The sequence below is a fragment of the Chiloscyllium punctatum genome, chromosome 2 (genome assembly GCF_047496795.1).
Source record: "Chiloscyllium punctatum isolate Juve2018m chromosome 2, sChiPun1.3, whole genome shotgun sequence".
Classification (NCBI taxonomy): Eukaryota; Metazoa; Chordata; class Chondrichthyes; order Orectolobiformes; family Hemiscylliidae; genus Chiloscyllium; species Chiloscyllium punctatum.
In genome coordinates, this window is record NC_092740.1 from 158,729,486 (window position 1) to 158,756,022 (window position 26,537).

Sequence of the window (26,537 nt, forward strand, 5' to 3'; positions counted from 1 at the left end):
AATCAAATTGTGGTACAATCTTCAGTAATTAAGGATGCGATTAGGGCAAGAGGGAGACACAAGATAGGATTTAAGGAGCAAAATGTTGAATCCATTTGGGTGGAGATCAGAAATAGTCAGGGTACAAGTCACTGGTGGGAGTAGTCTATAGGCCACCCAGTAATAATGCTACAGTGTCACAGTCAATCAATCAAGAAATATCTGACGCATGTAAGAATGGAACAGCATTCGTCACGGGGACTTTAACATGCACATTGATTGGCCAAGTCAAGTCAGTAGAGGCAGTCTTGAAGAGGAGTTCATAGAACTCATCCAAGACACCTTTCTTGAACAGCATGTTACCGAACATACAAGGGAGCATGCAATCTTAGATGTAGTCCTGTGTAATGCGACAGATAAAATTAATGATCTCGTAGTTAAGGGTCCACTTGGAAAGTGATCACAGTTTGATCAAATTTCATATACAAATGTTGGGTGAAATAGTGTCATCTAAAACCAGGGTGTTATGCTTAAACCAGGGAGACTCTAATGGGATGAGGGAGGAGTTGGCTTAATTAGACTCAGAACACAAGTTATATTGTGGAACAGTTGAGGAACAGCTGAGGAATTTCAAAGAGATTTTTCACAGCGCTGAAGGAAAGTATATTCCGGTCAAAAACAAGGAAAGCAAGGGTAGGAAGAGCCAGCCTTGGATAACCAATGAAATAAAGGAAGGCATCCAATTTAAAGCTCAGGCTTACAAAGTAGCCAAGAGTAAAAAAGCAACAAAGAGCTACAAAGCAAGAAATAAAGGACGGAAAGATAGATTATGAATGCAAACTAGCACAGAATATAAAAACAGGTAGAAAAAGGTTTTATAAATATATAACAGAAAACAGTGGCTAAAGTGGACATATGTCCCTTGCAGGATGAGAAAGGGGAATTAATATTGGATAATTCTGAACCGGCCGAGGCCTTGAAGAACTATTTTGTGTCAGTGTTCACAGTGGAAGGTGTGTCTAACGTGCCAAAGACTGATGTTAAAGATACGATGGGAGGTGAGGACCTCAATTCAATTATTATCACTCAAGGGGTAGTGTTGAGTAAACTTGAGGATCTAAAGGTAGATAAGCCGCTTGGTCCTGATGGAATGCATCCCAGGATGCTGAAAGAAATGGCAGAAGTAATAGTAGATGTGTTAGTGGTAATTTACCAAAATTCACTGGACTCCAGGCAAATCCTGGCAGATTGGAAGACAATGAATGTCACACACTGTTTTAAAAAAGGGTGTAGGCAGAAGGCAGGTAACAATAGGTCGGTTAGCTTAACATCTGTAATCAGGAAAATGCTGGAGGCTATTGTTAAAGAAGAAATAATGAGACATTTGTATGGAAAAGCAGACGCAGCATGGATTCAGGAAGGTAGGGTCGTGTTTGATAAACTTACTGGAGTTCTTTAAGGATGTAACAAGTGCAGTGAGTGGGGGGGAACAGTGAGTGGATGTGGTATATTTGGATTTCCAGAAGCTATTCGATAAGGTGCAGCATAAAAGGCTCATCCATAAGATACAAGCTGAAAATGTGTTGCTGGAAAAGCGCAGCAGGTTAGGCAGCACCCAAGGAACAGAAGAATCGACGTTTCGGGCATCAGATAAGATACAAATGCATGGAGTTGTGGGGAATGTACTAGCATGGATAGGGAACTGGTTAACCAATAGGAAGCAGAGAGTTGGGATAAATGGGTGTTTCTCTGGTTGGAGATCAGTGGTGAGTGGAATACCCCAGGGGTCGGTATAGGGCTGCTCATGATATATTTATAAATGATTAGGAAGAGGAGACCGAGTGTAACCTATCCAAGTTTGCTGATGACACTAAATTGAGTGGAAAGGCAAACTGTGCAGAGGATGTGGAGGGTCTGCAGAGAGATTTCGATAGGTTAAGTGAGTGGGCAGATGGAGTACAATGTAGGTAAGTGTGAGGTTCCACTTTGCAAGTAAAACTAGTAGGTCAGAGTATTATTTAAATACTGAAAGATTGCAGCATGCTGTTGTATAGAGGGACTTAGGAGTGCTTGGACATGAATCGCTAAAAGTTGATTTGAGGGTGCAACAGGTAATTAGGAAGGCAAATGGAATATTAGCTTTCATTGCTAGAGGGATTGAATTTAAGAGCAGGAAGGTTCTGCTCTCATTGTACAAGGTGTTGGTGAGGCCTGGAGTATTGTGTGCAGTTCTGGTCTCCTTACTTGAGGAAGAATATACTGGCTTTGATGGCGGTGCCGAGGAGGTTCACCAGGCAGATTCTGGAGATGAGGGAGAGGTTGTGTTGCCTGGGACAGTATCACTAGAATTTAGAAGATTGAGAGGGGTCTTATGGAAACATGTAAAATTATGAAAGGGACAGAGAAGACAGAGGCAGGCAAGTTGTTTCCACTGGTGAGTGAGACTAGGACTAGGGGACGTAGCCTCAAGATAGGTGGGGTGGGGGGGGGGGCGGGAAGAGGAGGTTTGATTTAGGACAGAGATGAGGTGGAACTGCTTTTCCCAGAGAGTAGTGAATTTATGGAATATCTGCCAAGGAGGCAGCAGAGGCAGCTTCATTAAACATATTGAAGGCACAGTTGGATGGGTTTTTTGTGTGGTAGGGGAATTAAGTGTTATAGGGATAATGAGGGTAGGAGGAGCTGAGACAATGGCTAGATCAGCCGTGATCTTAATGAATGGTGGAACAGGCTCAATGGGCTAAATACCCTACTCCTGCTTCTATGAAACTATGAATTATCTAATGTTGACCAAGTATGCACCAAATTATCAATAAACTAAATAGCATCATATAAATGTACCTTCACTAACATCACAAAAATGTATGATATCTTAAAGAAATTCTGTAAACTTTGTAAAAGAATTTAAGGAGAGGCAGTAATTCTAGTATAATGTCAAAAAAAATTCAATCTGGACAGGAATTATAGGAATTATCTTCCAACTTAATGCTTCCAGCAGGAGATGTGTCCATCAGAATGCCAGTCCGGAATGAAGACCTGTACAGCACATGGTTTTCCAATCAGTTGTTTAAATGTAACATTCACAACATTTCTGATGAACAAGAATATTCCCAGTGAGTAAAACACCCTGCCAAGAGCACAAGACCAGAACAGTAAGGTCTTCAACTTTAACTGGGAAACACACACAAATATTAGCCAACCTGGAATTTTAAATCAATGATAAGTAAAATGACATAACTCATCTCTCTCCTAAATGTTCAGGACCTAAAATCAAATCTGAAGAGACAAAATCAAATTCAGATTGGTTACATTACACCAACTGATTGAACAAACAGTTTTTTTAAACAAGCATAATAAATCAACAGATAGTACAGTTGGATTTAAATTTAATTAAAACCATTTGGTATATGGATAGTCAAATGTTTAACAAAAACTTTGAAAAAATGCTCGTGTATTTTCATCTGTGATAGAAATTGACAGCTTTAAAAGGTCAATTCAGTCACATTCAACAAGAAGGCAATGATAATGTTCACTGTAATTTCAGAAATAATAATGTTTCAAAACATTGTCCAAACAAATTTATTAGGAATTTTACGGCTGATTGCTGTAACAACCACATGTTGGATGTCCCTAAAATTGGCCCCTATCAAGTCAAATGCTTTTTCAAGATGATTCAATCTTCTTAACAAATGAGACCTGTGAAAAAATATTATAAGTCTGTTCTTACTAAAGAGAATTCTCTTTATATAGCTAAGTTAACTGTGTTGAAAAGCTTACATTTTAAAGCAAATATTGCAATAATTGCTGTAAATATATATCACATAATAAATATCACATAATAATTGTTGATATATATCACATAAATTACACAGCAGCTGAAATCTGTGTCAAAGCAAGAAGTGTAAAGGATGCATTTATGGTTTTTGCACTAACTATCAGTACTATCTTTTATGAGATCCTTACTTTCATCTTGAGGTCATTTCATTTGCTCAGTGTTCACAATATTATTCCCACACTAACTCACTCCGGATAGCTGCTCAGCAATTACACAGGAGAACAGACACTGGCTCAGTCAGTAAACTCTGCTTTCAAACTGATCCATTCAAGTCATCTGGCTGCCATGCTAAATTGGTCAGGGATTAACTCTTTTACCTACTGTGCTGCTTTGTACTTTGAGCACAGTCTGAAAAAAGACAAGCTTCTTTCGTCTTCAGTGCTTTCTTCACCTGTCAATAATGTTTTATCAGGAATTCTGATAATACCCCAATGACTTTTTAACACATTTATTTTGACAGGAGAAGTTTTCTTTTTCCTTCATGGGTTGTAGGCTACACTGTCAAGTAAAAGAGAATAGAAGGAAGTAGTCGGCCATTCAGCCCTTCAACCCTGTTCCGTCATTCAGTATAATCATGGCTGATCTGATTGTGTTCTCAGCTCCACTCCCCTGTCTACACTCCGATACCCTTGGCTTCTCGACAAGGCCAGAATTTGTTACTTCTTTTTAAACATCCATGAGAAGATGGTGGTGAGTGAGCTTAGTGAACAACTGGAATCCATGTGGTGAAATTACTCCAAGAATGCTGCTGTGAATGGTGTTCCAGGAATTTGACCACCCACAATGAAAGAATTGTGATAAATCTCCTAGCCATGAATCTGTGTGACTTAGAGGGAAACTAGCAAATGTCCCTGGTGGTGGAGGTCACAGGCTGGAGATGGTCTGTTAAAGGTATGCTAGCAGGCTTCTTCATTCCTGTCATAGCTCCATTCAACCAGGCAAGAATTCTATTGAACTCTTGACTTGTGTCTTTTAAATGTTGGACAGGCTTTTGGAAGTTAGAAGATGAGTTACTCACCATAGAATACCTAGCCTCAGGCCTACTGTTATTGATGTGTTGTTTATATGACTGGTATAGTTATGTTTTCAAATAATGGTAACCCACAAGATGTTGTAGTGTGATTGTGATGATAATACTGCTGAAGGGCAACTACAGCTTATTCTGTTGTTGCCTGACTCTTTTGTGATCCAAATCTTACTTTAGACTTATCAGTTAAGCTTGAATGTTATCCAGAACTTCTGGCATGGAGTTGCAAGTTGTACTGAACACTTGTAATGGTCATGCCCCGGAAACAAAAACCATAGCAATATTTGTAGTTACTATAAAATGGTTGGGAAATGTAATTGTTTTTTAAAATATCTGAAATAACTTGTAAAAGTTGAGAATTGAAGGGTTCGGTTGTTAGTTTTGGATAGGAAGAAATATTAGCTCATGAGAGCTGCTAATTCCTGACCTGGAAGCAGTACAAACAGGAAGGAAGTTTAAAAATGTAAAGGCAAAACCAATAAAGGAGAGAGCTAAAGCAAAGGAGGTCTTGTGGATTCACTCTATCATAACTGATGACAGATGAGAGTTGAGAATGTTCTAGAAAGAAGTGCCCAAAAAAAGGAAAAGTACATGTGCAGAAGGCTGTTTATATTGAGGCTGCATCTTATAGTGAATCATCTCAATCCTTGAAGGAAAAGGAGTGGAAATTAACTTCAAATGACCATGCGAATGAAACTGGACCCACAGGTAGATTGTAAAAACAAATGACTGCAGATGCTGAAAACCAAATACTGGATTAGTGGTGCTGGAAGAGCACAGCAGTTCAGGCAGCATCCAATGAGCAGCGAAATCGACGTTTCGGGCAAAAGCCCTTCATCAGGAATCATCAGGAATCAGGAATTCCTGATGAAGGGCTTTTGCCCGAAACGTCGATTTCGCTGCTCGTTGGATGCTGCCTGAACTGCTGTGCTCTTCCAGCACCACTAATCCACAGGTAGATTGGGCTGCCTAATAATGCTACAAAATGTTATTTGTTGTATTGTCTATTTCATGTTGAATTTATCATTTGTGTTGACTGTGATATGCATGTTAATTCATGTTTAATTAGATTGATTCCGGTTTATGTCAAACATACAAGAAGTGAAATTTAATGGTAATTTGAAAAAGTTAGTTTATTTTGGTTTATGAAATTGCACAGGGACCATAGTGCAATACAATCATTCACAATCACTTCTGAACTTCTAATGGAGGGAAGGCTGTTTATTAAGTAGCTGAAGATGGTTCGGCCTAGGACTCTGTCCTGCTGACAAAAGATCTTTGGTAAATTTCTGCAGTTCATCTTGTCGCTAGTACACACTGCTGCATTAGTGGTGGAGGAAATGGATGCTAGTGGATGTAGTGCCAATCAAATCAGCTCCTTTGTCCTGGATGTTGTCCAGCTTCTTAATATTGAGTCGTAAAGCTGCAGGGTTCCCACATGGAAAATGAGACGCTGTTCTTTGAGCTTGTGTTGAACTTCGCTGGAACACTGCAGCAAGCCTGAGACAGAGATGTTGACAATGGAAATTCATCGGTGTATTAAAGTGGCAGGGGACTGGAAGCTCAGGGTCATTTTTATGGATAGAACGTAGGTGTTCCATAAAATGGTCACCGAGTCTGCACTTCCTCTCTCGAATGTAGAGGACAAAGTTATGGTCCAGCGGGGTTATTTGGAAGCACTAGCTTTTGGAGTGTTGCCTCTTCGTCAAATATTTGTGGAACGTGACCATACTACACAGAATTTGTAGCAAAAGGGTTACAGTGTCATGGAGTTGTAACAATATATTAAACAACTTTAGTTAAAAATCCCAACACCAGGTTATAGTTCTTAAACAAATTTAGATTAAGTCTTTAATCTTTTCGTGGGAGTAGGAGCAATCTGAAATGAGGAATCAAGGGGTCTAAAAGGGGTCATGAAATAACTTTAGTGAGCAGAATCAAGGAGAATCCCAAGGCCTTTTATTCATAGATATGAAGCAAGAGGGCAACAAGAGAAAGGGTTGGTTTACTAAAGGATAAGGAAGGACGATTGTCTGTCGAATCTGAGAAATGGGCGAGATTCTATTTGATTAATATGCATCAGTGTTCACTGAGGAGAGGGATATGATGAATGTTGAGATTAGAAATAGACGTTTGTTTACTCTGGATCACGTTGACATAAAGAGGGAAGATGTGTTGGGTAGGCTAAACGATATTAAGATGGACTAATCCCTAGGATTGGATGGGATCTATCTCAGGTTGCTGAGGGAGGCGAGAGGGGAAATAGCTGGGGCCCTGACAGATATCTTTGTAGCATCCTTAAATACAGGTGAGGTGCTGGAGGACTGGAGGGTTGCTCATGTTGTCCCCCTGTGCAAGAAGGGTAGTAGGGATATTCCAGGTAACTACAGACTAATGAGCCTGATGTCAGTGGTGGGAAGTTTGCTGGAGAAGGTACTGAGGGATAAAATCTATTTATATTTGGAAAAGAATGGGCTTATCAGTGATAGACAACATGGTTTTGTGTGGAGGAGATCATGCCTTACCAATTTAATAGAGTACTTCGAGGAAGTTGATAGATGAAGGAAGGGTTGTAGATGTCATATACATGGACTTTAGTGAGGCGTTTGATAAGGTTCCCCATGGTAGACTAATGGAGAAAGTGCAGTCACATGGTGTGCAGGGTGTTCTAGCTAGGTGGATAAAGAACTGGTTGAGCAACAGGAGACAGAGAGTAGTAGTTGAAGGGAGTTTCTCGAAATGGAGAAAGGTGACCAGTGGTGTTCCACAGGGGTCAGTATTGGGGCCATTGTTGTTTGTGATATACGTAAATGATCTGAAGGAGGGCACTGTTGGTCTAATCAGCAAGTTTGCAGATAACACGAAGATTGGTGGATTAGTAGAAAGCATATTCTCCACCAATTCTATATTCTCCTGTATTCTCCCTGTCAAAGAATACAGGAGCATATAGATTGACTGGAGAGTTGGGCAGAGAAGTGGCAGATGGAGTTCAATCCAGGCAAATGTGAGGTGATACATTTTTGGGAAGTCTAATTCTAGAGCCAACTATACTGTAAATGGAAGAGCCTTGGGAAAAGTTGATGAGCAGAGAGATCTGGGAGTGCAGGTCCATTGTACCCTGAAGGTTCCTGCACAGATGGATAGAGTGGTCAAGAAAGGCATATGGTATGCTTGCCTTCATCAGACGGGGTATTGAATATAAGAGCTGGCACGTCATGTTAAAATTGTACAAGACATTGGTTCGGCCACATTTAGAATACTGTGTACAGTTCTGGTCGCCACATTACCAAAAGGATGTGGACGCTTTGGAGAGGGTGCAGAGAAGGTTTACGAGGATGTTGTCTGGTATGGAAGGTGCTAGCTATGAAGAGAGGTTGAGTAGGTTAGGATTGTTTTAATTAGAAAAAAGGGGGGACCTGATTGAGGTTAACAAAATCATGAAGGGTATAGACAGGGTAGATAGAGACAGGCTTTTTCCCAGGGTGAAGGATTCAATAACGAGAGGTCACACATTCAAGGTGAGAGGTGAAATGTTTGAGGGGGATACACGCAGAAAGTACTTTACACAGAGGGTGGTAGGTACCTGGAATACATTGCCAACAGAGGTGGTAGAGGCAGGCACGGTAGATTCGTTTAAGGTGCATCAGGACAGATGCATGAGTAGGTGGGGAGCAGAGGGATACAGATCCTTAGGAATTGGGTGATAGGTTTAGACAGTGGATTTAGGTTGACTCAGGCTTGGAGGGCCAAAGGGTCTGTTCCTGGGCTGTAACATTTCTTTGTTCTTTTTTAGAATGGGATGTTAGCAGGTTTTGAGAAGATTTGTAGCTCAGGTTGAGGTTTGGGATGTAGGTTTGCTCACTGAGCTGAAGGTTCATTTCCAGACGTTTTGTCACCCTACTGGGTAACATCTTCAGTCGGCCTCAGGCGAAGCAGTGTCCATGATTCCTGCTTTCTATTTATATGTTTGGGTTTCTTTGGGTTGGTGATGTTATTTCCTGTGGTGATGTTATTTCCTATGGTGATGTCATTTCCTGTTCTTTTTCTCAGGCGGTTTTAGATGGGGTCTAACTCAATGTGTTATGGTGGGATGGAATGGATGGGATATGGTGGTTTAGGTTCTTTAATTTGTAAACCCCGGAATTACATTCTCAAGGTGGCATCAGCTTATCTAATAATAGGTGTCATCTCATCTCAGAAAATACATTAAATGTGTTAAGGTAAAGTCTGTACCAATGTTGAGTCAATTCTATTTCTAAAGTGTAATTCTATTTCCAAAATGAGAGGCCCGGTATCTTGGTGAAACTGAACAGATGGTACAACAACGAATAAATGAACACCGTGCAACAATCACCTGACACGAGTTGATTGGAAGGGGAGTCTAGCAGGGAAAATGGTGGGGCAGCAACAGCAGGAGCTCCTAAGGGTAATTTGAGGCACAACAGAAATTCATCCCAAGGAAGAAGAAACATACTGAGGGGGGGACAAGGCAACCATGGCTGACAAAGGGCTTTTGCCCGAAACATCGATTTTGCTGCTCGTTGGATGCTGCCTGAACTGCTGTGCTCTTCCAGCACCTGGCCAGTATTTATTGCCCATCCCTAGTTGCCCTTGCGAAGGTGATGGTGAGCTTCCTTCTTGAACATCTGTAGTCCACAAGTGTGGGTTGACCCATAATGTGCTTAGGAAGGTAATACCAGGATTTTGCCCCAGCAACAGTAAAGGGACATCAATACGTTTCCAAGTCAGGATGATGAGTGATTTGGAGCAGAATTTGCAGGTGCTGATGTTCCCATGGATCTACTGCCCTTGTCTCTCAAGATGGAAGTGATAATGGATATGGAAGATCTAGGGATCATTGGTGAATTCCTGCAGTGCATCTTGTGGATAGCACACCCGACTGCCACTGAGTATTGCTGGTGGAGGGAATGGATACTTGTGGATGTAGTGCCAATCAAACCAGGTGTTTTATCTTGGATGGTGTCCAACCTCTTAGTGTTGAGTCCTGGAGGCTGCAGGATTCCCAAATGGAAAATGAAATGCTGTTCTTTGAGCTTGTGCTGAACTTTGCTGGAACACTGCAGCAGGGCTGAGACAGAGATGTTGGAAATGTAAACACGGTGGTTTGTTGAAGTGGCAGGTGACTGGAAGCTTAGGGTCATTTTTATGGACAGAACGTAGCTGTTTTATAAAATGGTCACAGAGTCTGAGCTTTGTCTCCCCAGTGGAGAGGAGACAACAATGTGAGCAGCGAATACAGTAGCCTAAATTGAGTGAAGTGCAGGTAAGTGTTGCTTAATGTGGAAGGTGTCTGGGGCCTTGGATAATGAAGAGAGAAGTGGTAAATGGGCAGGTGTTATTGTGACATTACTATAGATTGTTGTGGTTCTGTTCGACGAGCTGGGAATTTGTCTTGCAAACGTTTCGTCCCCTGTCTAGGTGACATCCTCAGTGCTTGGGAGCCTCCTGTGAAGCGCTTCTGTGATCTTTCCTCCTGCATTTATAGTGGCCTGTCTCTGCCGCTTCCGGTTGTCAGTTTGAGCTGTCCGCTGTAGTGGCTGGTATATTGGGTCCAGGTCGATGTGTTTGTTGATAGAATCTGTGGATGAGTGCCATGTCTCTAGGAATTCCCTGGCTGTTCTCTGTTTGGCTTGCCCTATAATAGTAGTGTTGTCCCAGTCAAATTTATGTTGCTTGTCATCTGCGTGTGTGGCTACTAAGGATAGCTGGTCGTGTCGTTTCGTGGCTAGTTGGTGTTCGTGTATACGGATCATTAGCTGTCTTCCTGTTTGTCCTATGTAGTGTTTTGTGCAGTCCTTGCATGGGATTTTGTACACTACATTGGTTTTGCTCATGTTGGGTATCGGGTCCTTTGTTCTGGTGAGTTGTTGTCTGAGCGTGGCTGTTGGTTTGTGTGCTGTTATGATAAATGCCGGAGGAAACAGCACAGAAGCGCTTCACAGGAGGCTCCCAAGCACTGAGGATGTCACCTAGACAGGGGACGAAACGTTTGCAAGACAAATTCCCAGCTCAGCAAACAGAACCACAACAACGAGCACCCGAGCTACAAATAGACAATAGACAATAGGTGCAGGAGTAGGCCATTCAGCCCTTCGAGCCGGCACCGCCATTCAATATGATCATGGCTGATCATTCCCAATCAGTATCCTGTTCCAGCCTTATCTCCATAACCCTTGACTCCACTATCTTTAAGAGCTCTATCCAATTCTTTCTTAAATGAATCCAGAGACTGGGCCTCCACTGCCCTCTGGGGCAGAGCATTCCACACAGCCACCACTCTCTGGGTGAAGTAGTTTCTCCTCATCTCTGTCCTAAATGGTCTACCCCATATTTTTAAGCTGTGTCCTCTGGTTCGGCACTCCCCCATCAGCGGAAATATGTTTCCTCCTGCCAGAGTGTCCAATCCTTTCATAATCTTATATGTCTCAATCAGATCCCCTCTCAGTCTTCTAAACTCAAGGGTATACAAGCCCAGTCGCTTCAGTCTTTCAGTGTAAGGCAATCCTGCCATTCCAGGAATTGACCTCGTGAACCTACGCTGCACTCCCTCAATAGCCAGAATGTCTTTCCTCAAATTTGGAGACCAGAACTGTACACAGTACTCCAGGTGTGGTCTCACCAGGGCCCTGTACAGCTGCAGAAGCACCTCTTTGCTTCTATACTCAATCCCTCTTGTTATGAAGACCAGCATGCTATTAGCCTTCTTCACGACCTGCTGTACCTGCATGCTTACCTTCATTGACTGGTGGACAAGAACACCCAGATCTCTCTGAACAGCCCCTTTACCTAATTTGATACCATTGAGGTAGTAATCTGCCTTCCTGTTCTTGCCACCAAAGTGGATAACCAGACATTAATCCACATTAAACTGCATCTGCCATGCATCTGCCCACTCACCTAACTTGTCCAGGTCACCCTGTAATCTCCTAACATCCTCATCACATTTCACCCTACCACCCAGCTTTGTATCATCAGCAAATTTGCTAATGTTATTGCTGATACCATCTTCTATATCATTTACATATATTGTAAAAAGCTGCGGTCCCAGCACGGATCCCTGCGGTGCCCCACTGGTCACTGCCTGCCATTCCGAAATGGAGCTGTTAATCACTACCCTTTGTTTCCTATTAGCCAACCAATTCTCTATCCAATCTAGTACTTTGCCCCCAATACCGTGCGCCCTAATTTTACTCACTAACCTCTTGTGTGGGACTTTATCAAAAGCTTTCTGAAAGTCCAGGTACACTACATCCACTGGATCTCCCTCGTCCATCTTCAGAGTTACATCCCCAAAAAATTCAAGAAGATTAGTCAAGCATGATTTCCCCTTCATAAATCCATGCTGACTCTGTCCTATCCTGTTACTATTATCCAGATGTGCCGTAATTTCATCCCTTCTCCCAGTAATCTTCTCCCAAACTTTGAATTACTATAGATTTATGTATTCATCCTGTTTTTTTCAGTGAAGAAAGATTGAGACAGAGACGCCAAGCAGTCTGCTCAAAACCAGTAAAGTAAACAACTTGTGAGACCTTGAGTCTTTTTTTTGAAGTTGGAGCAATAGAAGCAGCCTGAATGGGTGGGGTCAGCTCCCACAGAACAAGGATTTTTAGTTTTAGTTTTCAGCAGTTGCTGAGATCTTGAAACTGAATGTGGAAGCTCTTATTCCCCTCCCTGTTACAACTAAAAGCTGGGGTTCTCTTCCTGCTGCTAGAATTGTATGCAACACAATCTATTTTACTGAACTTGCCTTTGCCAAGGATGTGTTGATGGAATGTTGCTATATTGGAGCAGTTAATTAGAAGTAGTTAATACATGTATTATTTTGTTATGCATTTCCATAGAATTATGATTAAGCCAATTCTTTTCTTTTTTATTTTTACTTTTTCTGTATTTTAACTGTAGTGTGAAAATAAAGTGTGTTGTGCTTAAGGTTGAGTAGTTCGACCAATCAAATTGCAGCTGGAACACAATGTCTTACACTTACTTTTAAAATAAGAAGACGTTAGGGTCTAGCTATTTTCCTAATACATTTGGTCTGGTCCATATTATTAAGCAATTTTCAATTGCTGGGGGAGATGCTGTAGGGCTATTTTTAGGTGTTGGGAATGGAGGAGGAGTGGACCCATGTGTCCCAGAGGGAAGGTTCCTGTGGAAAGCTGATAGGAGAGGGGTGAGGATGATGTGTCTGGTGATGACATCCCATTTGAGATGGTAGAAATAGTGGCTTGCAATGCTTTGGATGCAGATGCTGTTGGGATGGTAAGTGAGGACCTGGGGAACCCCATCGGTGTTGTGGGAGGAAGGGGAAGGGGTGAGGGCAGAGGTGCAAAAGATGGGCCAGACACAGCTGAGGGCCTGAGGTCCTGTCAACCACAGTTGTGGCGAATCCTCGGTTGAGGAATATGGTGGAAATGTTTGAAGCCCCCTGTGGAAAGTGGTATCTTCACAACAGATATGACAGAGATGGAGAAACTGGAAGAATAAGATGCAGTCCTTGCAGGTAGCAGTGTGTGAGAATGTATGGTTGAAGCAACTGTGGGATTCGGTGGGTTTGTAATAGATATCGGTGACATGAGGCAGAATCTCTTCAGCCAGCTGGGGGGGAGGGGCGAATCTGTGGAACGCAATGTTGCAGAGGGCTGTGGAGACCAAATCATTGAAAGTATTTAAAACAGGGATAGATAAGTTCTTGAATAGGGATAAAGGATAAAGCAGGAGAATGGGGTTGAAAAATGTATCAGCCCTAATTGATTAGGAGAGCAGTGTTGATGGGCCACATTACCTAACTCTGCTCCTATAGGTAACAGTCTTATGATGGTCAGCCTATCTCCAGAGATGGAAGCCAAGCTATAAAGAAAAGGAAGAGAGGAGTCAGAGATGAATTAGGTGAAGCTGAGGGGAGAGTAGAAATTGGAAACGAAATTGACTACTGTTTTCAATTCTGGACGAAAGAGGGAAGTAGTACCAATAATATCATCAACGTACTGAAGAACAAGTTATGGGTGGTGGTCCGAGAACTAACTGTAGTTTAAACTCTTCCCTTTGAGGAGGGTTATTTTGGAGAGTGAGTAAGCTGAAATATTGTAGCAAATGATTATTGGGCAGATTGAGAGAAGCTTGGCTTCTGCTGTTACCTTTCCCTCCACAGTACCTTCGCTAAAATGTTACTTCAGTCAAACTTCACCCTTAACCCTTTCCTTACATCTGTCTTGGCTATTGTCAAGCTTTCAATTGCTTTTTTTCCCTTTTTTTGGTCTTTTTACATTTTAAAATTCTCAATCAAAGAACAACCAAATTATATTTACAAGTTAAACGTAGCAGTAAAATACCCTTTAGATCTTTAGATTTACACATCCAATTTTAAAATGTTTGTGTTGACTTTGATTTTCTGAAATAATTTGGTTTAGAAAAGGTCTTTGTGTAAGATGATAAATGCTAGAGTACAACTTGAAAAACCACAAAACAGCAAATGTTTGAAGTTTAGAAGTATTTAAAAATGTTAACAGATGATGTCATAAAGATACTAGCAGAACTAAAAAACCGTGTTCAGTGTGTTAGGGACAATTAGATTAAAGTTAAGTAGATAGTATTACTTCCTCTTAGTACAGAGGATTATTCGAGATAAATGTATGAGATTACCAAAAGTAAATGGTGTATAAATGGAATACATTGAACAACAGTGCTTCATAAAAAAGAAATTTTGTTCATTGCTCTAACCTGTGTCATATATAACATGTTTCAACAAGGCAATAAGGAAGGATTATATAGGTAACAATATTCTAATTTCTTAAATACTGTAATAGAATCTGCATTCCTATTCAAATATGTAAGTCAGGTATGTCATAGAGTGCAAACTTTAACTCAGAATTTCTGATGAAAGTTTCAGGATATTTTTCTAATGACTGTAAACTTAATGTTATAATTTACAGGACCTTTACATGGTACAAAAATTGAACATGTATTTATAAGGCAGCCATAGGCCAGAGTTTAACAGAAAGTGAATGAGTGACACAGGGAGAAGCTGAGTACATTTTCTGCTCTCACTTGACCCCAACTTCCTGTTTCAATTCAGTGCTGGCTGACCATTGAATAGCTGCCAACCTCAGCAGCAGAGTTTCACTGAGCAGGCTCAGAGGCATTGACGGGGGCAAATTCAACAGCAGATCAAACCTCAACTCTGCAGTCCTGCACCGTGTAGTCATGGATGGCAGTGGACAATTAAACTCTCCACTGGAAGAGAATGCTCCATGGATATTCTCTGCATCAATAGTGGAGGAGCCCAATTCATTGGTAAAAATGACAATGGCAAAGCTTTTGCAACAGTCTTCATCTAGAAGTGCTGAGTGGATGTGCAGAGATTTGGGGGAGATCCCAATGACCATGTGAAACTTGCAAGGGCATTGGAAGAGTTCATCCAGACCACAATGCTCTCGTCTTAACTTGCACCATGCTCCATGGGAGACTGATGATGCTAATGGAGAATGTGACCCAATCCAGAGATTTGAAATAAGGGTTCAGATTTACAAACCCTTGTAGTGTCAATCACCACAGATAGGCATTATCAGGACAAGAGGTCGACAAGGCGACAGCTCAACCTATCAGTTCCTCACTCATCTCTCCAGCAAGCAGGGGCAGCCAACTGAACTCCACTTGGTTTGTGCTGTATAGATTGGCCTTGCAGAGGGCTTATGGGTGATGACATGGAGGATCACCTTGCATGCTCAGTTGATGAATCCACTAATGACCCAGAGAAGAGAAGACATTGGTCATGACCACAGGGTGACCAGCAGAGTCTGGGTAGCAAGAAAACAAGAGAAGCCTTTCCTCAGCACGACCTGTCCCTGCCCAAATGTTTGGGTCATTTTTCAGAGTCTCCTCTGCCAGTGCAGAGGGGAGGGGCAGTCAGCTTCAAGCAAAGCCCTCAGATGCAGACAGCTGCTGTTCATCACCTGCAGTGGCAGAAGAGGCTCTGAATAATTTGGATGAAGGAACTGAGGGCATTGTTGCCAAGTTTACAAATGACCTAAACATTTGGGCAGGGACAGGTAGTGCCAAGGATATGGGAAGGCCTCATCAACTGAGCAGGCAAGGTGATCCTCCATGTCATCACCCATCAGCTCTCTCTGCAAGGCCAATCTATTTAGCACAAGCCAATCATTCTGAAGATATAATCTGGGCTATACTGCAAGGTGCCAGCAAAGTGGTCAAAATAACAAAATCTCATATTGGACAGACACCTGGCGTTCTATCTCTGGTTGCCTTGCAGGCAGGGCTCATAATCTATCTCTCTTTGATTGAGAGCAAGGACAGCTGATGGACATCACAAGCCATCTCATTAATGGATGGCCCTTGCCTCCTATTGACAGTCCATTAAAATCAAACTGGTTACAGCTGATGGGTTAAACATTTATGAAAAACTCTTATTTAATGTGATAAATATATTTCATCTGTATCAATAAAGCTGCAACAAGTTACTTCTGTTAAGGCAAAGACGGTTTTTCGATTCAATGATTGTAACGAGGTCAGCCAGATGGACTTCATGGAAAATGAGCTCCCTGACTGGGGCTGTTAATCTGATCCAATCAGGGAGCCCTGGCTGACAGATATAAACAGGAGTGTCAGGGGTTCTGTTCCAGCCTCTGTGGAGTTATTTCACAAGAAAACAAAGGAAAATACTTATATTCTAAAACATTGTTTTTTTTGTTGCTGTCATATGGAAAAGTTTACAATTGTAATTAAACAAATGAATTGCAGTAAAAACTTGAGCAATAACTTTGTTTTGGAAAACTAATGCTTTAAGTTGCATATGGTCTCATATTGGTAAAAACAATGACTGCAGATGCTGGAAACCAGATTCTGGATTAGTGGTGCTGGAAAAGCACAGCAGTTCAGGCAGCATCCAAATAGCTTCGGGCAAATCGACGTTTCGGGCAAAAGCCCTTCATCAGCTCTGAACTGTAGCTACTTGGATGCTGCCTGAACTGCTGTGCTCTTCCAGCACCACTAATCCAGAATATGGTCTCATATTGCCAATGGCACCAAAAGGGAAATTTTTAACCAAAGGTGTCTAGCTACTTCTATTCCCTTATGAGCAGATTTTGCATTTTATTGCACATAAATAGATTTTGGTTTGTATTTTGAACTAATTAATGTTTGTGCAGGTTTCACCTTGCCCTTGCAGCTGATTGTTGTGAGACAAGTTGGAGAAATGTTACAGTGTTATGCATATGCTCGAAGTGCAATTTGGAAGCAGAATCTAGAGGCTGTGGGAATCCTATCTCCAGACCTGACTTGCCAACATTGGTTGCTGTCAATAGAATAAGGAATCTCACAGCTTGCAAGCTTGAATAGTTCAGGATTTAAGCAAAGGAGGGTGTATAGTGCAAGACCAGTTCTCGTAAATCTGGGCAAAGCTCCCACAGAACACTTACCAGTTTGAGCAAAAAGATTACAGGTGGCCTTGGGGAAGTTCTAGGAAATTAGCATCCCTTTCCTCAGGCTCACTTCACAGCTAAAGGAAGTATGCAGTAACATGATAAACATAAAGATCTCATCACCCTATCAATCCAATGCATGACCACAAAATCATAGTGTCTATTTCATTTATAATTATTTTTCCCCAGGATGTGGGTGTCACTGGATGGGCCAACATTTATTTCCCATTCCTAATTGCCTTTATGATGGTCCAGTAGTAGTGAGCCACTGGCCTGAACACTGACTGCAGTCCACAGGGAGTACATAGCATTACAATGCTGGTAGAAAGGGAGTTTGAGAATTTTGACCTGGTAACACAGGGAATGTGGAGGAGGTTACAAGCCAGGGTGGTATGTGGCTTGGAGGGGAATTTGCAAATGTGATTTCACCATTCTCTGCTGCCCTTGTCCTTCTAGATGGTTGAACTTGAGTTTGGAAGACGCCTTGGTGAGTTCTTGGAGCACATCTTATAGTGGTACACACTGCTGCCACTGTGAGGTAGTGATGTAGGGAGTAGGTTTTAATGTGGATGGGATGCTTTGTTCTGAGAGATGTTAAGCTACTTGAGTGTTGTTAGAGCAGCAGTCAACCAGGTAAGTGGGAAATATTCCATCACATTCCTGAGTTGTACCTCATAGATGGTAGATGGCAATTTTAACTACTTGCCCAATTGGTTCAACTGGTCATCAATGTTAAGTTCCTCCTTAAATATTCTTAATAAACTGATATGTAATGACCATAATAAAATGGGTGAAGGTATTTCAGTAAAAAAAACTTGTTTAATTTTCCATAGAAAATTGGCTGTGATGGCATGTTAGATTCCTCAGCCAGAGAAGATCATTGTGGAGTGTGCAACGGGAATGGAAAATCATGTAAAGTTATAAAAGGAGACTTTAATCACACGAGAGGGGCAGGTATGTTGTTTTGTTCTGTGAATGTAACATGTTTTGTGGACTGTCGAATTATTTGCTACTGCTGTGTATACACGTGTTCAAGATCTCTGCACAGTTATTGGAGCAAATTCTGAAACTGTGTATCAACAATGTACTGTCAATTTTTCAGGTCTCCAGCACTAATAACAAGAGCCTGCATTTCTATAGAGCCTCTCTAATAGTAACATGACCCAAAGTGCTTCACAGGAGTGTAATCTACCAAAAAAGGACATTAGACAAGTTGTCGGATGGACGTTTCAATGACTCTCTTAAGAGACAGAGTCAGGGAGGAACAGGGAGGAAATTCAGGAGCTTACAGCCCAGGAAAACCAAAAACATGGCCCAGTGAAGATGAGAAGCAGGCAGGAAGGAGGCAAGTGTTGGAGGAATGTAGAGTTCTCAGAGGGTAGAAGAGGTTACTGAGGTAAAGAAGGGCAAAGCTGTGAAGAAATGTGCACTCTAGAATGACAATTTTAAAATCAAAGCTATAATGGATTTTGTAGAAAGTGGAGTGGGGGGGAGGTTGCAGAGCAGGGCTGGTGTGACTTAGAATATGGGTAGCAGAAGTTTGAATAAGCTAAAGTTTATAGAGGGTGAAAGGTGGTAATCAGCTGTAAGAGCATTAATGATGTCAAGTGTGAGGGCAGCAAGTGCAGATCTGAGAGTTTCAAAAGCAAATGGATTGATGCAGAGCAGAGGTGAGTCATGTTAAAGAGGGAGAAGTTGGCAAACTTTGTGATGGAGTAAATAGGAAGTTCATAGATCTAAACTCTGAGGTGGTGTGAACTAATGTTTTCAGCCCAAGACATGAATCCAACGTTGGATGTTGCTTTTGACAGTATATCTGCAATATGCATCTGCTCCCCTTGCTTGTGACATCCAGATGATATCTCTTGAAGTGAAGTAAAATTCTTTGCAGATGCTTTTGATCAGATAGCAACAGCTTGTCATCAGACTCAACTATCACTTCACCTCTTCCAGGTCACTGTTAATGAAAATGTTCACAAGCAAAATCAATGGCCAAGTGCTGTTCTCAACCTGAGCTTTGTGTTTGTGTTAGTACCATGAATGCAGGTGAAACCAGTTGAGTTTGCTGCATGAGGGTTGCTTCAAGGCTGGTCTCACTAATGTCACCCTGCAGGCTAACTTCTTCATTTACATTGTGGTATTTCAGCCCTGACGACTCCATCACAACTTGCTGGATTTGTGCACACTCCAATGATAGGTTAGGCAACAATGTTGACAAATAGTTAACAAATTCAACAAATCATGGCACAGCTTTTACATCTGTTCATCGCTGCATCACTACTACTGCTTTCACCATTGTGGGAGAGACAAACAAGACCATTTGCTGTTAGTAAATGCCCTCCTGTGTACTTGATATCCATATTTAAATTTTTTTCTTCTTCGACTTCAAGTTCACCTGGTGAGATCTGTCGAGCAGTCTTAGTAGATTTTGATTGTGATCAGCAATGGCTTTGTCCATTGTATGTCTACATTCAAAAACGAGCAGATCATCCACTATCTCCAATCCAGAAAGATCACAAACAGTCTTGTGTTGTTGACATGGATAAGCTGTGGACCAGTGGAAATATCAATTGCTATATACAACTATCTGTTCTTCCTGAAGAGTATCCAAAATGTGGATAAAAGGTTGTTGCTTTAATCTAGCCACACTTGGCAGTAAATATCCTTTACATCTTCAATGGTAAAGATTTTTGCCTTTTCAACTTGAGCCAAAAATTCCTTCAGTGTTTTGTATAGGGTAATGCGACCTATTTAAGGCTTTATTGATATTCTATTGCTCAATGCATACTCTCAGGTTTCCAGTTTGTTAGCCTGTGACCATGCTGTTGATCCATCCTATAGGAATTGTCACGTTCTTGATTGCTGTTTGTTTCTCTCTTGTCTTTCAGGCTGACCTCAAGGTCAGCTGGAACTCTCCTCCGTTGATGCTGAACTAATCTTGCATTATCATCTGTTTAGAGATTATATTCTCCTTCAAGACATCTTAACCATGTCATTCATCAGAATCTTCAGTTGCAGTATCTCCAGAGTCCACCTGTACCTGTCTATCATGATTCTTTGTAGCTATGCACTTGTGTGCAAAATGATTCAATGAATTGTTGTAAAAACATTTGTTTCCCCATACTGAATATGCCTTCTTTTTTGCACTGTTGTTTTCTGCAGTAATTGCATCCTGCCCCTTGTGCGTGATTGTTATCCCCTGGGTACCTAGCATAACTGTCAACACTATGCAAGACCTGGATCAGTCCACTATGAATATACTCAACCTGTGGATTCACAACTTCAACACTTCAACAGGTCCATTGTTCTTCTGAATGCAAATTTGGCTTCTCCTAGTCAGTTTTGGATCTCTTATTCCTAATACGTTCCTGTCTCTAATTAGCTCATTCTTCAATTGTACAAACTCACAGATGTTGGGAAGCTGAGTTGACGATGTTACATGTAGGCAATAGACTTTTTATCATTTTGTTCCCTGGTATTAAATACATACCATTCATATATACACATGTTCTACATTTATACCTGCATAAGAGAAAGCGAGAAAGCTTTCTCATAAAAAAGTTCCTATGAAGTTCAACTTATTGAATCCTCTTTCATCTAAGAGTGCTTAATGCTATACTTTTCCAAGCAGGTTTAACTTGACATTCTATTTGAACTGTATGACACTTTTGATTTACATACATTCCCCACAAAGCATGAATCCGGTTCTCCAGGGTCATTTGTTTAATGAGTAACTCAAATTCATTACTTCATGTCATGCTTTTCAATTGCAGCATACTGTCAAAATGATGGCTTGTTATGATTTTTAGCTGAAATGCTGTGGTCTTCTGTAATAATGGATAAAATGCTAGGTCATAGAAACTATTAGACTAGATTCAATAATTACTTGATCATTGCAGCACTTACCCTCCTGTATTTGTTAATGTGGATTGCTACATTCCACTGAACAATTCTTTTAACTTGCAAAGAATATACTTCATTAAATTGTGCAAAGTTGCTAGTGAAGATTTTGGGACAGATTGTTCTGCTCCAAGGTACAGCAATTACAGGAAATATTGGTGTGAAGAGCGTGTACCTGGAAGGGAACCTGGCTTAACCATTTCAGTTATTATGCTTAAAAAGTCTGCTCCAGTATATTTTTGTGATGTACTTTTTTAAAATCCAAATGAATTTTTTTATAACATTTCTACTAAGTCTTGAATTAATAAGTAATCCAGGCTAAATTTACCCACCATCTTTGTATTAATGTGCGGCAAGTTTGAATGTAAATCAGTATGAAAGTGGCAGTGTGACTTAGGAGGTGGAGTAAGGAAATTGATTTTGGACTAGATTGAAATTGTGAAGAACGAGACAGTCCTTTGGCACATAATCTTGCATCATTGTTAATATATTTCCAAATCCAGGCAAAGCCATATTTACAAGTACCTGGATGATTGAATGGATTTCTTTGGAAGGTCTTAAACTTAATGTGAAATCCTTTTAAAAGTCGGAGAAAGGGAGTACTGTCACTCAGCCTCATTAAAGTTGATTGATTTCTGTAGCAGTGTTCTGCACAATAGTGCAGATGTACAAGAAAAAACACCTCATCCTGGCTGTGGAAATTGGATGTACACTGCGATACCACCCAACATTATAATTATGCTGGCAGCGTTGGATTGCAGTCACTGACCACATAGGTATCAGTCACTGACCAGCATTGATAATATAAATTGGATGTGAACTCCCAAAAACCAGTAGCTGAGAATTGGGGTGTTGCTAAAATTTTCAGAATTAAACCTGACTCTATTGCCACTACAAACCCATTGCCATGCTGAATAGGGGCATGTAGCCAACCTGTCTTCAGGAGGTGACTTGGTACTTAATTATTTGAATGAGGCAGGCAGCCTCCAGATTCTTCAACCTAGAGTGGTTGTTTTCCAGGTGTCTGGAAACCCCACACATGAGGGGAGATGGAGGATGGAAAATTGCTGGGAAAACTCAGCAAATCAGGGACCATTTGTGGAAAGAGAAACAGAGCAAACGTTTCGGGTCCAGTGACCCTTTTTCAGAACTCACTGAGGGAGATGAGAGATGCCTCAGGGAAATGGTCAGTATTTTTACAGCACTGCTTGTGGGCCAAGTGCAGCAAATATACCCTCTTTGTTTGATTCCAACCCTGTCCACCCGCATCAGCTGATCTCCTCCTGTCACAGAAAGACCACCTTGTGTCGGTATTCTGGGGTCAGGCCCATCAAGCTCTGGTGTCAACAAATCAGAATGCTCCATGAGGTTGAATTGCAACCCTACCTTCCCAAATCTGAATAACCCTCTGCTGGAGATTGGAATCAAAACTCCTTCCATGCTTCTGGTAGCAGCTGCCTATCTCTTCCTACTTCCTGCTCCAGCGTCTTTCTCTTTCAACTGGAATCACATCGATCATGTCAGGCCAATGTGTGGGAAAATCCAAACACAGCCACTCTTCCCTACTCCCAACCCCCCCACCCCAGAGCAACTTACAAAACCTTCCACTGCCAAATTCAGGATCTATGATGCAGTTATTCTAAAGTGTAGGTCAATTTGTTGTCTTGGTGAGTAATGTTACCATTCACTTGTAGGCTGTGTATCTATTTCAGTGGTTTGTTTTGGAAAACCATTTTATATCAGTAAATATTTATTAATCTAATTAACGTGGAATTGTCTGTTAAATTCTTCTTTCAAAACAGAATCTTTCTCAGTAAAACATGGATCCTCTTTCTATTTTATTGGAGGATAATTTCACATAAATGCGAGATGCTGCATTTTGGGAAAGCAAATCTTAGCAGGACTTATACACTTAATGGTAAGGTCCTGGGGAATGTTACTGAACAAAGAGACCTTGGAGTGCAGGTTCATAGCTCCTTGAAAGTGGAGCCGCAGGTAGATAGGATCGTGAAGAAGACATTTGGTATGCTTTCCTTTATTGGTCAGAGTATTGAGTACAGGACATTGGTTAGGCTACTGTTGGAATATTGTGTGCAATTCTGGTCTCCTTTCTATCGGAAAGATGTTGTGAAACTTGAAAGGGTTCAGAAAAGATTTACAAAGATGTTGCCAGGGTTGGAAGATTTGAGCTACAGGGAGAAGCTGAACAGGCTGGGGCTGTTCTCCCTGGAGCGTCGGAGGCTGAGGAGTGACCTTATAGAGGTTTATAAAATTATGAGGCGCCTGGATAGGGTAAGTAGACAAAGTCTTTTCCCTGGGATCAGGGAGTCCAGGACTATAGGGCATAGGTTTAGGATGAGAGGGGAAAGATATAAAAGAGACCTAAGGGGCAACTTGTTCACTAAGAGGATGGTACGTGTATGGAATGAGCTGCCAGAGGAAGTGGTGGAGACTGGTACAATTGCAACATTTAAGAGGCATCTGGATGGGTATATGAATAGGAAGGGTTTGGAGGGATATGGGCTGGGTGCTGGCAGGTGGGACTAGATTGGGTTGGAATATCTGATCAGCATGGACGGGTTGGACTGAAGGGTCTGTTTCAATGCTGTGCATCTCTGTGACTTTACGATTCTAACTGACATTTCAATGATGTCAGTGATAAGCATATTATTGTTACTTTAACAGCATTTTTTTAAACTAAATACTACACAATATGTCAAGGAAGCATAGAAAGGAATTTGAGCAGTTTTTTTGTTGTAGTACTCTTCAGGGAGAGATCCCTGACATTGACATTTCACCTGTCAGCTGTTTGTTAATCATTGAAAATGCAGGTAATCAGCTTGCATGTGATATTGTGAGACTTGGAGCCAATAATTGTATTGTGATAGAGAGATGTTTGAGTAGACATCCCAGATAATGTACCCCGCCAGACAGCCCAGGAACCAGGCATGGTCTGAGGTTGTCTCGGGTAAGGATAAAACTCCTCGTGACTTCCACTATTATCATCAGTTTATTTAATTCCTTTGATAGTGGGGATCTTTGCAACAACATCAAATATGATGCAGTCCAGAAGCCTTTTGAGATGCCCCTGTGGGTATCCCCAGGATGAGGATTAACTTCATATAAATGTTGGCCACCAGAAATGTCAAGTGAATGGCATGTTTCCACCTCCTCTGAGATCACAGGGTTTATGAGTGAGTATGAGCAGAGACTCTCACATTGCAAGAAGCACTGAGTGTGTCACAGGGGTTCCTTCACACCATCATTGACAACAAGGTCCATTCTTTACACTTTATGGCAAGTGACATATGAAACCACATACATGACACTGGTTTAATTGCTGAAAGAACAAGGAAAGTGGTATAAGTTATTGAACAAAATCAAGATCTCTCCATTGTGAGGACACAAGCTCTGGTCAGGTGTATATCGCTTGTCATTGATAAGTGATTCACTATTTCAGGCTGTGCTGGATGTGTTAGCTCAAGCACCTCAGACTGACATCTAGACTACATCTTTCATCCTGGCTCAGAGGAGCTATGCTGAACTGAATTAAATGATCCCTGACGATCATGGTAAGATGACAAAATCTCCATGACAATAGATTATGACTGGCATCTCCCTGAGCAGTTGGAGCACCTTACATTCTCTCACTCAACATCCAGTTCCTTCTGCTCCCTCACCTCCTGAACCTCCTTCTCCTCCAATGAGCAATCTTCTCTCAGAGTCTCGCTGTCCTTAATGTCCACAATTCTCTGCAGGATGTGTTATGGGAACACAGCAGATCACCATAATGACCAAAACACTTTGAGGAGATGATCGAGTGGTATTATCATGAAGCTATTTATCCAAAGACCCTGCTAATATTCTGTGATCCAGGTTCAAATCCCACAATGACATATGGTTGAATTTGAATTCAATAAAATTTGCCTCTTTAAAACATTTGTGCGATGTGGGTATCACTGGCTGGACCAGCATTTATTGCCCGTCCCTGGTTGCCCCTTGAGAAGGTGGGGGTGAGCTGCCTTCTTGAACCACTGCAGTCCACCTGCTGTGGGTTGACCCACAATGCCCTTAGGGATGGAATGCCAGGATTTCAACCCAACGACTTTGAAGGAACACAGATATATTTCCAAAGCAGGATGGTGAGTGGCTTGGCGTTCCCATGTATCTACTGCTCTTGTCTTTTTAGATGGAAGTGATTGTCGATTTGGAAGGTGCTGTCTTAAGGATCTTTGTTGAATTTCTGCAGTGTATCTTGTAGATAGTACACACTGCTGCTACTGAGCATGGTGGTGAAGGGAGTGGATGCTTGTGAATGTGGTGCCAACCAAATGGGCTGCTTTGTCCTGGATGTTATTAAGTGTTATTGGGGCATTACACTCCTGACTTGAGCCTTGCAGATAGTGGACAGGCTTTGGGGAGTCAGAAAATGAGTTACTCACTGCAGTATTCCTAGCCTCTGACCTGCCCTTGTTGCCACTGTGTTTATGTGGCAGTCAAACCTCCTCCCCAGTTACTGTGAGGGTTATGGTGGGAGTTAAGCATTAGGGAGTTGACAGGCACAAAGGTCATGGGGGGAATTAGTGAGTACAGAGTCAGAGTTGAAGTTGATGAGTGCAAGAGTCAGGAAGAGCACGTCAGTGAACCTGAGGGTCACAGACAGAGTTGGTGAGGGTCACAGTCAGAAAAGGAAGTGGGAAGGTGACTAGCAACAGGTGGGAGATAAGTAGTAGGTGTTGGTAAAAGTATGGGGCAAGTTGTTTCAGGAATATAAAGGCTTTTAGTGTTAAAATTACAGTTTAGCAACTTGGCTTAACCTTGTTCTGTATTCCGGATGGGAAACTGATTATTGGTTAACACACTTCCACTTAGCAGCCCCTTGGTTTAAAACACATCAAGAGTGTTACATGAGGAATAACTGTATAAATGCAAGTTGTTCAGAAACTCAGTTCAATGAGCAGACTGGATATTTGTGTTATAACATGCTTCACTAGCCCTGCTTGAATTTATGTGGTAGCAAATGGGCAGACTATTCATTAAATACTAAATGGTTTGGATATTGAAGTATATGTTAATCAATTAAAATTTCGAGTGATATATTACAGCAAACTAGTCAAATCCTGATTAAATGGACCATATGCAATCTAACCTCAGGTCTCAGTAAGAAATTAATCTTTAGGGTATATGCTTCATAATGTAACGCAGATGGGATCTTTCATTGCTGCTTTCTGGCTTGGGTAGACTTCAGGTTATAACCACTGTGTACATGAGTCTGATCTTTACTGCTTGATTCCCAGCAGAATAATTGCCAACTTGATGCATAATGCAAACGTGTTAT

The 26,537-nt window shown here is 41.5% G+C and overlaps 1 protein-coding gene across 1 annotated transcript in view; it reads left to right on the forward strand.

Moving 5' to 3' along the window:
• The window catches only part of LOC140492209 (A disintegrin and metalloproteinase with thrombospondin motifs 19-like), a 538,786-nt gene that overhangs the window by 345,249 nt on the left and 167,000 nt on the right, over window positions 1-26,537 (forward strand). Inside the window, 1 exon segment of the mRNA XM_072591100.1 lies at window positions 18,133-18,253. Within this exon segment, the coding sequence (XP_072447201.1) occupies window positions 18,133-18,253 (121 nt within the window).